We start from the raw sequence: 12,500 nt of genomic DNA, 5'->3' as shown, positions 1-12,500 counted from the left end.
ACTATACAGTGTTTCCGGCGTAACCCTTTGTTGTGCCACTTTTATCTTGCGAACAGTGTTTCCGGCGGTACCATATGTTGTGACGCTTTCATCTCGCGAGTCAGCGCCGGAAGTCTGCTGCTACAGCCTGTATATATGTGCGAGTGTGCGTGCTATGTGTGTGGTGCATCTATGTGGCAACACCGCCACATTCCCACTGGCACATGAATCAAACGAGCTTGCTCACATGCTCAATTGCATCGACATCCAGTTGTCATGTGCCACCTTTTTTTCCTTGCTAACAAACGAAATTCTTCTGTGACTTCCCGTGACCTCCCGAAAAAAATCACATGGACCCCGTTGAGAAACACTGACTAACACTTCTTTAGGGAAAACTGAGTACGAGAGAGACATGGGAGTTCCACTGAGTCCTAACCTTAAATTCAGGAAGCAGTTCATTAGCGCCAGGAATAGAGCTAACAGAGCATTAGGATTCTTTGCTAGAACTGTTACGAATAAAAGTGCAGAGGTAGTTATCATACTCTAGCTGGCGTTAGTTAGACCCACCCTTGACTATGCAGTATAGTTTTGGTCTCCACCCTATAGAACGAATATCAGTTTACTAGAACCAGTACATAGGAGAATGGCCAAAATGATACATGGGCTCAGAAATTTACCTTATGAGGAGTACTTTAATTTATACTCTCTGAAAAGATGCAAAATGCAAAGTGATTTAACAAAGGTGTTCAAGTAGTTCAAAAGGCTTTAAAAAGAGTGACACAAACAAGGTCACCATATTAAGACAACAGGACAGGACTTGCAGTAATTTGTTTAAACTGGACAAATTTAGATTTAAGAACGGAATATGCATGAACTGGTTTACCAATAGAATGGTCAATGAATGAAATATACTTAGTAACCAAGAAGTGAGCACTGAAATTATCGGTTGTTTTCAGAAAAGGTTAGAAAAGTTTATGGATGGGAATGGGTGGTGATAATGGATATGAAACTGCCTATTGTAGACTTTATGATCTGCTGCAGTCTCCTTCTCTCTTATGTTCTTATGGAGAAAAGGACGAAAAGGAAGAAGAGTTTAAAAAGAAAGATGAAGAGGAAAAGGGAAAGAAGGCTAAGAATAGGAGCAAGAAGAAAATATATTAGATAATAGAAAAGCGCAAAACAGGAGATATGGGAGGGGAAAATAGGAGGAGAATAATTAGGAGTAGGAAGAAAATAATCTGATTGAAGAGGCAGCGTTATTGAAATAATTTCAGGCCTGGGCTGGATTCGAGCCCGGACCGCCGTAGTTGCCACCGTGAACTCTACTCCTGCTCCAAGAGGTGTGTGTGTGTGTGTGTGTGTGTGTGTGTGTGTGTGTGTGTGTGTGTGTGTGTGTGTGTGTGTGTGTGTGTGTGTGTGTGTGTGTGTGTGTGTGTGTGTGTGTGTGTGTGTGTGTGTGTGTGTGTGTGTGTGTGTGTGTGTGTGTGTGTGTGTGTGTGTGTGTGTGTGTGTGTGTTTGCTTGCATGCGTGTGTGTCTGACTATACTTGTATGACTTTTCCCTTATGTCTGTTATTCATAATTAGGCTTCACTCTCTCATTTCCCGACTCTTTGGCAGGTACCATGTAATCATGTTCCTGGATCATCTTGAATTCGATTCCTTTTCCTTTCGTTCCGTTTTCTCACATTTTACTCCTTCTTTCCCTTGGATATGCCTTTCTCGTTTTGCGCACTTTTACCTCGTTTACCCTCTGCGTTTCTCTTTGGCACTTTACCTCTTTTATCCGTTTTGTTGTTTACTTTGACCTTTGTATTTGCACCTCGGCTGGCTTCCACCGTCTCCATTAGGCTCTTAAAAGACCCCTTGTTCTACCCTCTCCTAGTTTCACTTCACCAGAAGGCTACTTCGTTCTCCTGTATAAAAGATGATAAAGAAAGAAAATTAAGATACGCGACCCCTACCTTCGGCCGAGGCCACCACCTGTGGCCTGTGTGTTCGAACAGGGTAAGTGGATGTTGTAGTCGTTGGGCATCGAACCCGGTGGTCACAAGCGAATACGAAACTCAACGTCTTCTTGTCTGTATGTAATTCTGTATGTGCAAGATATACATATCATATTATCTTATTTTCTCTAATGATTCCAGTTTACATCGTGTGTCTAAAACATCAATCTCTGAGCTCTTTGTTATCTCCTAATCCCAGCACTTTTTTTTAGGTTCCATTTTTTTTTTTTTTAAGCCTTTTGTTGTTAATTTGTTCGACTGGCTTATTTTTTCAGTCACTCGCACTTAATGTTTGTGTCCAATTTTGACAATTCAAACCCCCTTCACCACGATAGTGTACTTATATATATATATATATATATATATATATATATATATGTATATATATATATATATATATATAAAAGTAAATAATGATTGAAATAATTTAATAGTGGTAATAAATGAACTAATAGACAAATAAATTAACTAATTTATTTATTAGTTCAATAAGCAATTTAACAAACATATAAATAAATAAGTAGATGAATGAATAAATTCTAATAAATTGATCAATAAAAAATTGAATAAAATTAATTTAAATTAGATAAAACAAAGGTGCATATTGCTGCTGCTGCTGCTTTTTCTCCACATTCACCTGCTGCTGCTCCTAATTCTCTTGCTCTTCCTAGTCCTGGTGGATTCTTCTTCCTGGTTCTCATACTCTTCCTGCTCTGGTCTCTTGTTCGCACTTGTGCAACGCCTCATCTCCCTTCTCTTTTACTCGCTCATCACCTATTGTTCCTCTTTATATTCCTTCTCTTTCTCCTTTTCCCTTTCTTTTTCATCCTTATTCTCCTTCTCTTCGTCTTACTCTATCTCCTCCTCCTCCTCCTCCTATCTCATTTTTTCCTTCTATTTGTCCTCGTTCTACTATTCCTTATTTTCCACCTTCTTTTCTTTCTCGTCCTTCTTACCCCCCTCCTACTGCGCCTCCTGCTTTTTTCCTTTTCCTTCTCCTTCGCCTCCTCCTTTTTCTCCTCCCCTCTTTTCTTTTTTCCTTCTTATTTCTACTTATTCTGCCGATCTTTCTTCTGCTCCTCCTTCTTTTCCTTCTCTGCCTCCCAACATCCTCATTATCCCAATCCTACATCACCTACTTCTGTTCCCCCTCCTTCTCCACCTTCTCCACCTTCTCCCCCTCCTTCTCCATCTTCTCCCCCTCCTTCTCCATCTACTCCATCTTCTCCACCTACTATTCTTCCTGTGCTTCTCCTCTTCTTCTTTCTTTTTTTTTTCCTTACTCCATTTCCTCCCCTTACTTTCCTCCTCTTATTCTCTTCCTTCTAAACTTCCACCTCTTCCCCTCCTCCCCCTCCTACTTCTTACCTTTGCCTTCTCATCTTCCTCTTCCCCTCATCTCGCTCCTCTTCTTTTTTCCCTCCTCCCCTTTCTTCTACTTTCTCTTTCTCATTCACCTCTTCCTATTTATACTCCCTTTTTCTGTTTCTCACCTTTTTTATTCCCCTGTCCTCCTCATTCAATAATCTCTTCTCCTTTCTCCCCCTCCTTCCTTACCCTTCACTACTCGTCCTTCTCCTTCATCTGCCTGTCCTCTTGCTCCCTCTTCATTCTGATGATATTCTTCCTACCCCTAAATATTCTCCTCCTATTTTCCCCTCCCATATCTCCTGTCTTACGCTTTTCTATTATTTTCATACCTTTTCTTCTTGCTCCAATCCTTAGCCTTCTTTCCCTTTTCCTCTTCATCTTTCTTTTTGAACTCTTTTTATTTTTCTCTTCTTCCTTTTCGTCCTTTTCTCCATAAGAACATAAGAGGGAGGGAGACTGCAGGAGACCATAAAGCCTACAATAGGCAGTTTCATATCCATTACCACCACCCATCCCCATCCATAAACTTGTCTAACCTTTTCTGAAAACAACCGATAGTGTCAGCGCTCACTTCATGGTTACTAAGTACAGTATATATTCCTTGACCATTCTATTGGTAAACCAGTTCATGCATATTCCGTTCTTAAATCTAAATTTGTCCAGTTTAAACAAATTACTGCAAGTCCTGTTCTGTTGTCCTAATATGGTGACCTTGTTTGCGTCACTCTTTTTAAAGCCTTTTGAACTACTTGAACATCTTTGTTAAATCACTTTGCATTTTGCATCTTTTCAGAGAGTATAAATTAAAGTACTCTTCGCAAGGGAAATTTCTGAGCCCATGTATCATTTTGGTCATTCTCCTCTGTACTTATTCTAGTGAACTGATCTTCATTCTATAGGGTGGAGACCAAAACTATACTGCATAGTCAAGGGTGGGTCTAACTAACGCCAGCTAGAGTATGATAACTACCTCTGCACTTTTATTCGTGACAGTTCTAGCAAAGAATCCTAATGCTCTGTTAGCTCTATTCCTGGCGCTAATGAGCTGCTTCCTGAATTTAAGGTTAGGACTCACTGGAGCTCCCATGTCTCTCTCGTACTCAGTTTTCCCTAAAGAAGTGTTATCTAAGCCAGTGTTTCTCAACGGGGGCCATGTGATTATTTCAGGGGGCCACGCGGCCAATTTTAAGAAATGGGGGGCCACGGGAGGTCACGGGAAGCCACAGAGGAATTTCGTTTGTTAGTGAAGATAAATGGTGGCACATGACAACTGTATGTCGATGCAACTGAGCGTGTGAGCAAGCGCGTGTGATTCATGTCAGTGGGATTGTGGCGGTGTTGCCGCATAGATGCGCCACAGAGTTAGCACACACACACATACATGCTGCAGCAGCAGACTTCCGGGGCTGACTCGCGAGATGAAATCGTCACAACACATGGTTCCGCCGGAAACACTGTTCGCAAGATAAAAGTGGCACAACAAAGGTTACGCCGGAAACACTGTATAGTATATAAACGTGCCAGACCAAAATCAAACACTTGACTCTCGGGTATGCTACTGTAAACATCTGTTCTATACGCTGGGTAGGTACCTAGTATTGGGAAGCTGCTTTTTGTGGAGGTATTTGTTTCGTGGTGGGCTAGGACAAGACTAATCTGGAGTTTTCTTTTCCCTGTGGTTTTCTTTTCTCTCTCTCTCTCTCTCTCTCTCTCTCTCTCTCTCTCTCTCTCTCTCTCTCTCTCTCTCTTTTTTTTTTTTTTTTTTTTTACTATTTCTTCGCTTTCGCTGAATTTTCACATTAAAACCATAAGTTTATTTTCGTCGTTTTACCTCAGATTGTGACCAAAGAATACATCTCATTGGTATGTATGTTGAAAACTGTGTGTAAAGAGCAGACTGCATTCCTATTCGCGAAATGGAAAACTTTTGGCTAATAGTTTTTGTTTATTTGTTAGCTTGCTTAGTTTTTTGGAGGGCAGATATTTCCCATTCAATAATATCGGTACTTAGTATTAATGAGTTTCGTTTGTTTATGTTCCAAAAAAGTATGGCCGGTGCACCTAAGAGAAAAATGCAGGCAAATATTCAGTCGAATATCTTGTTTATGAATTCATCGAGTCCCCACATATTTCTGCAATGCCCATGTGGCTTATATGTAAGGCCTTCATTTCAAATGAGAGTATGCGCCCCTGCAAACTGAAAAAAAAAATCTGGAGATTGCACATAAAGACAAGAAAGACAAGCCAATTTTTTTTTCAAAGAATTTACGTGATGAGTTCAAGGAAGGATGGCAGTGAATCATATGTTCACCCAAAAAGTAGCAAATATAGACAGAGGAATGCTGATTTCTTACAATATATCCAATTTAATCGCAAAAACAGGCAAACCTCATACTACTGGTGGATCTCTCATCATGCCGGCAGTGGCCATAGTGCTTTCAACAGTCATGAAGCAAAGTCCAAAAGAGGTCACTAGCATTATTCCGCTGAACAACTCTTCAGTATCGCGATGCATCGATGAAATGGCTGCTGATGTTGAGAGCCAATTAGTCTTAAAACTGCAAGTGAATGAGTTCTCGCTTGAACTTGACGAAACTACTTTACCTCATAATTCTGTCCTTTTGATGGCGTTTGCAAGGATCTTTGATGGTGGAATACGTGAAGAACAGATTTTTGCACTGAAGTTCATAAGTGACACTAAAGGCGAGTCAATCTTCAAAAAAACTTGAGGCATATTTTGAGGAAAACAACATTTTACTCAAGAACATCGGGGCTTGTGCAACAGAAGGCGCTGCTGCTATGATCGGAAGATATCGGGGATTCAGTACGTACTTGAAAAAAGCTGTCCCCAACATCGTTTATGTGCAGTGTGTTGTTCACCGGCAGCAGCTGGTCGCCTAAAACTTAGCAGGACCTCTGCATGAAGCACTTGGGTATGTTATCAAAGCTGTCAACTTGATAAAAAAAGGAATGCTCTGTAAAATCGCCTTTTTCAGCAACTATGTGCGAAGAACAATGAAGAATTCGAACAACTTGTGTTGTATACGGTAGCTGTCTAAGGGTAATTGTTTACAACGTTTTGTTGCACTTTGGAACAGCGTTATCTCTTTCTTGAGTGAGACGGAATTAGGACAGAAGCTTGTTGATGCAAAGAGCGATATACTCTACCTGTCAGACATATGTGAAAAGCTAAATGTTCTGAACAAAGAGCTTCAAGGAAATGACTCCACCTTGTTTTCATGCAAGGAGGCGATCACTCAATTGATAGGGAAACTCAAGCTGTTATGGCTGAACCTTGGGAGACGGGAGTTTGGCCAGTTTCCATCTTTAGTAAATATATCCACCGAGCTGCTTGATGCCGACCTAGCAGTGTATGTCGACCATCTGAAGCAGTTGCATAATGATATGAAAACTCGCTTTTCTGACCTACTTCAAATGACTGTGCCTGACTGGTTTGTGGACCCGTTCATTGCTGATGCATCTGAAGTTGATGTCACCCTACAAGAAAGTGTCGTTGAACTGCAGAATGATACAACAGCTCGAGCAAGGTTCAAGCGTGGAGGTCGCCATAAGCTGTGGATGGATCAAGATGTGTATGAAAAGTACCCACTGTTCTGGAAGGAAGTGAGGTTGCTTCTACTTGCTTTTCCCACGTCGAACTTAGTTGAGACTGGTTTCAGTCGGGTGATGCACTTGATGTCAAAGACTTGAAACCGCGTTGATTTAGATAAAAGAGGCGATTTACGTCTTTCTCTGACATTTCTGGAGCCAAACATTGATAAGTTGGCAGCCCTGCATCAGTCACAGGGATCCCACTGAAAAATTTTGAAAAAGAGCCAAGTTCACCTACATGTATTCCTGCTTTATTCATGTTGATAGTTGGTATTCAACAAATAAATTTATCCAACTAGTATTGTTATTTGATTCATGCCTGAAATGTTTTGAGTCCATGATATTTTCATTTCTTTGAGGGATCAGGGTGAGGGATGGATGGAGTTGCCATGGGGGGCCGTAAGTTTTTTTTTTTTTTTTTTTTTATCGTGTCGAAAGAGGCCACAAAACAAAAAAAGGTTGAGAAACACTGATCTAAGCTATACCTGCTCTCTGGATTATGCAAATCTACGCTTAACACACTACACTTTTTGACATTGATGTCCATTTGCTATTTTATCAACCGTGTAAACAATTTGCTAAAATCTTCGTGCAGAATCTCGACGTCTTCTCCTGACCTGATTAGGCGTCCTATTTTAAAGTGGCCCGAAAACTTACTAACATCACTATTGATCCCATTTAACCATATAGTTTATGTACATAATGAACAATAAAGGACCCGAAACCGAGCCTGGAGAACTCCACTAAAAACACTCCTCCATTTGGATTTGACCCGCCGTTTTCTATTCCATTTAAACTCTTTTCCTTCTAAGCTATGGGCTTTTATTTTATTTAATAGTCTCTGGTGGGGCAACTTCTCGAACGCTTCACTGAAGTTAAGGTAAATATCATCGTAACTTAACTATCATTGTTATCTGACACCTTGAAGACAGTGTAAAAATCAGAAAATTAGTTACGGATGACTTACCCTTGGAGAACCCATGTTGTGAGTCATGTATGAAATTATACCTCTCAATGTTTCTGATTCTATTAACTGTTATTGATACAAGCATTTTACCTATAACTTATGTCAAAATGATTGGCCTGTAGTTACATATAGGCGATAAATCTCCCTTTATGAAAACAGGAACAACGTTTGCCTGCCCGAATAGGCACAAAATCAGTGTCTACAGACTTATCAAATATTTCCGTATATAGTCTCTTTAAGCACACTCGGAAATTTTTCGTCTGGACACAGGGATTTTATAGTTTTAAGTCTATAAATCTGCATGACTACTTGTACTTTACTAACGCTGATGTTAGTTTGTTTACTTTTCTCACCCCCAATAAAAATTGGGTCGCAGTCAGGTGCCCTATCTAACCTTCCCTTTGTAAATACTATGAGAAAATATTTATTAAACGCCTAGCTAAATTTTTCACCGAAATTATTATGACATCTTCGTCGTTTTTAATTGGACCTGTCCTTTATTCATTGTTCTGTAGAGATGAAAAATGCCCTTGGGGTTGTATCTCACTTGTTCTGGGAACCTTAATTTCGAAGTTCCGTTTCGCTGTACCCGTTTTTTAACCAGTGTAACCATACCGTTATATTTAGATCTAAGGTGTGTTTTTAGATTCTTGGGTAAAACCCTCTTTTTATTCCGATTTCAGTTTTCGGTCTATCAGTCATGCATTTTGGGAATGTTAGTATTCGACCTTATTGTTTTGAGGGGAATATATGCATTCCGTGCATTCAAAATTCAAAGCTGTTAGGTTACTGTACATTTCATCAAGATCGCTGACCGTGCTGTTGAACTCACGCTTGAGAATGACCTGATCCAAGGTTTTCATATTACCCTCCGTGATCCATGATCTGACTGCGCTAATGACGTCCCGGCTGATCAATTGTTCGAAATGTTTCCTCTGCTTATCAAAATTGGCTTTTCTGAAGTCAGGTACTACAACGTTATTTGTACTATTTGATTCTTCCCATATGATATTAAATCTTATTCCTTGATGATCTCATTAGATCCTCATTTTCAGTTGATAGTAAGTACAAAATATTCTCTTCCTTCGTAGGATTGGAAACCATTAATTTTAGGAAATTATCTTGTACTACATTTGAAAAAGAAATGCGCTTCCTGATCTCCCACTAAAAAGTTCCAGTCAGTGTTTCTACAGTTAAAATATCCCATGATCACAATATCTTTGTACTGTGACGCCCTTCGAAATTCTTGAATCAGGGGCTCAATCTGCACAATGCTAAAATTAGGTTTTCTTACTCTTCCTCCTCCTCCTCCCTCTCCGATTCCTTCTTCTTTTATTCATCTTCATCTTCTTTCTCCTCCTCCTCCTCCCTCTTCTATTTCTTCTTCTTCTTCTATTCCTCTTCGTCTTCTTTCTCCTCCTCCTCTTCCTCCCACTCTTCTATGATCGGGTTTTCATTGCTTCTTCTATTTTTCCTTTGTTTTCCTCATGCTGCCTCTTTTGGATATTAGCTCTAAATCATTCATTTATCTTTATACAATTTGATTTTTGCATTTCTCTAGATTTCTCTACTTCATCTTTCCAACATTTCTCAAGTCTTCTGATCTCTTCAAAATTTGTTCATAAGCTCTTCTCCTTTTTACCTTTTCTCTTCACTTTCTTCACGTTTATATTTCTATATCAGCTTCCTTAAAGCACATGTATCGAACTCCCTTTCCTAACACTTCCTTCTTTAATGCTTTTTTCCTTTATACCTCTTTTTCTTTGAAACATTTTTACTACTTCCCCTATATGTAAATACATTTTTGTTTATCACCCACCTGAACTACACATCTATCCCAGGAATGAAACACTAACTGAAATTCCATCTAATTAATCTTCCTAAATTCAGTATATATCCATCCGCATTCTTCCTTCTTTTCATCGTTCCATCTTTTCCTCCTGGCAACCTTCCTTTAATTTTTTTTCCTTCATCTAAATCAATTTCTTTCTTTTTTTCCTTACTCTTTTCTCTCCTTCTTTTCTCCTACTTTCGCCTTTCTTTTCTTCACTCATACCGGCCCTTCATAGATTTTATTCTGTTCAATCCCATATTGTTTACTCGTAGATGGATTGAACTCGGGACAAATACGGGTTTAATTAAATCGAAACACCCTATTTATTAAGACCTCAGATGAAAAGAAATTTATGGACATGGTCAAACCTAAATCTATAACGTGAATTCACGCATTCACGGTTTCATGTGCAGCTGTGGCTCGTTGGGCTTTGATATCATTTCGTAAGTTCATGAGCCGGGATTCGATCAACCAGTATCGAACGGTGACTGAAATTTCTGTTTGAGTAAATACGAGTAGAACAAAGAAGACTGCTTCGGGCGCAGCTAAGCGTCTCCTGATGTAATTTCCTTCTCCTCAGTCTACCTTTGCCATGGTTACAGTCTTACATTTTTTCGTTTTGTCTGATGACAGACGATTTTATTTTGCTGCAGGACAGAATGGACCTCAATCGACTGAGATGCAGACTTGTTCCGAGTTATCACCTCAACTGAGTAAATCATGTGGAATTAGAGAGAACGAAAAACCTGTAAATTGCGTCGCAGTAACGAGAAGTCATTCACTCTTTAAATGGTTTCTCATCCTTCCTGGATAAACACTATCGTATTGCGGAAACCCACAACACCTCCCATATCCCTTTTATGTTGCAGAATTAACCATCTAGACCAGTGGATCTTAAACTATGGGGCGCGTGAGGTCATCTACTAAAAAAAATAACCACTTAATAAGAATAATGAAATAATTCCAAGAAGAAAGATCAGCCGTTACTTACGCGGAATATACAATTCAATCATTCAACCTAACCTTTTTTCTATCAATCTAGGTAAGTGCTGAAATATAGACAGAAAAAATAATACAAATACAAAAAAAGGATTGTGTGTTAGGGTGTGTGTGTACAGGTCTGCTGGAGACAAAAAGGGTGAGCCATATAAGATAGTTTGAAAACCACTAATCTAGACAATGAGCTATATCTAATTAACTAGTTACAGGGCCTTTAACGACCTCATTTTTTTCACTCCTTTTCTCAAAAGACCTTTTCCTTCCCCCAGTAACTCCTACTCTTTCCTCCAGTAACTTTAATTCCCCCATAGACCACATGTTATTCCCCAGTAACTACCTTTCATTACCCATTAAAATCTCATTTTTCTGGAAAACCCTCTTCATTCTTCATTAACTCCCATTCCTCTCTCAGTAATTCTTTCCTCTTTCTTCCAGTATTTTGCTTAATTTACCTTGTCTTTTTTTACCCGTTCACATCTACTTAGTCTTACATCGATTTTTCATTTCCTTACATCACATTTTTTTCCCTTGGATTTATTCTAATTGCTTTCAATTTCTTTCGCTTGCTACGTCTTCCTTCTGTCCATTTTATTTCTTTAGTCTTTCCATATGTTTCATTTCCCTTCGTCTCCTTTCTCCCATATCTGTTCGTTTCCTAGGCCTTGTTTCTTTCTTTAAAAATTTTACTCTCCCCTTGTATTTTACTTTTACTACATCTCTCTGTTCATTCGACTTCCACCAGGTTTGGTATTTACCATACCCTGTGATTCCTCTCGTTTCTTTTCACGTGCCAGACCTAATTTCAATTCCTAGCTTTCATTCACCTCCAGTCACTTCCCATATTCCTTTGGATTTCCTCTCTTTTCAACCTACAGACACTCTCTTCATCTACTTCCCTTATTCCACCCTCTCTCCTATTCTTCCTGATTTCATCAATCTTTCATGTTCATCTTTAAACACTCATGCCGGTTTTTGTACTTCGTTTCGTTTACACCTCGCTCTCCATCCTTTTCACTTCAGTGAGATCTCTTTTCATCGTCAGCCCCTCTTTAACTCCTTTACCTTTTCATCCATCAACTCCTCCTCACTACCTATGAAAGTATTATTATCGGTACACTCGTTCCCCATTTCGTCGTCCCTTCCTTTCCTTTTCCATATTCTTCTATCCCTTTTCTTCCTCGCAACCCACTCCTCCCCATCTTCCTCCCTATATTTCTCTTATTCTCCAGTCTCCTCTTACCCATCTACTGTTCCTCTTCCTCCTCCCATACCTCCTCCTGTTCCCCGTCCTCCTCTTCATATTTCCCTTTTTCCTCTTCCTTCTCCTACTGCTCTCATACTCCACATCCCAGTCTTCCACCATCTTCCCTTTCTCTCCCTTCTCCTTCTGCTCATCTACTGTTCCTCTTCCTCCTCCCATACCTCCTCCTCCTCCCCGCCCTCCTCTTCATATTTCCCTTTTTCCTCTTCCTTCTCCTACTGTTCTCATACTCCACATCCTAGTCTTCCACCATCTCCCCTTTCTCTCCCTTCTCCTCTCCTCATCTCCCCATTCCTTTCTCTCTTTCACTTCACTTCTCCATCTCCCTCATCCACCCTATCTTCTTTATGATCCCTTTTCCTCCTCCTCCTCCTCCTCCTCATCTTCCTTATTCTTCCTTTCCCCCTCCTCCTCTTCTCATCTCCCCATTCCTTTCTCTCTTTCCTTTCACTTCTCCCTCTCCCTCATCCACC

General features: G+C 39.9%; 2 protein-coding genes across 2 annotated transcripts in view; both read left to right on the top strand.

Moving 5' to 3' along the window:
* The window catches only part of LOC143033447 (uncharacterized), a 1,606,485-nt gene that overhangs the window by 193,289 nt on the left and 1,400,696 nt on the right, over positions 1-12,500 (top strand). The gene's annotated exons all lie outside the window — the stretch shown is intronic.
* Positions 4,736-7,065, top strand: LOC143033161 (zinc finger BED domain-containing protein 5-like). Its single transcript, XM_076198358.1, has 3 exons — positions 4,736-4,856; positions 5,737-6,061; positions 6,453-7,065. The coding sequence occupies exons 1-3, from the start codon at positions 4,736-4,738 to the stop codon at positions 7,063-7,065; spliced, it is 1,059 nt and encodes a 352-aa protein (XP_076054473.1).

This window comes from Oratosquilla oratoria, chromosome 15, assembly GCF_046742065.1.
Source record: "Oratosquilla oratoria isolate Oo_2021 chromosome 15, ASM4674206v1, whole genome shotgun sequence".
Classification (NCBI taxonomy): domain Eukaryota; kingdom Metazoa; phylum Arthropoda; class Malacostraca; order Stomatopoda; family Squillidae; genus Oratosquilla; species Oratosquilla oratoria.
Note: the sequence above shows the minus strand (reverse complement) of the source record. Positions and strands in the feature narration are given on the sequence as shown.

Coding starts and splice junctions, on each gene's coding strand:
- LOC143033161 (XM_076198358.1), top strand. CDS start 4,736: ATGCTGCAGCAGCAGACTTCCGGGGCTGACTCGCGAGATGAAATCGTC. Junction 4,857..5,736: donor AAGGTTACGCCGGAAACACT/GTATAGTATATA, acceptor TCGCAAAAACAG/GCAAACCTCATACTACTGGT. Junction 6,062..6,452: donor ATAAGTGACACTAAAGGCGA/GTCAATCTTCAA, acceptor ACTTTGGAACAG/CGTTATCTCTTTCTTGAGTG.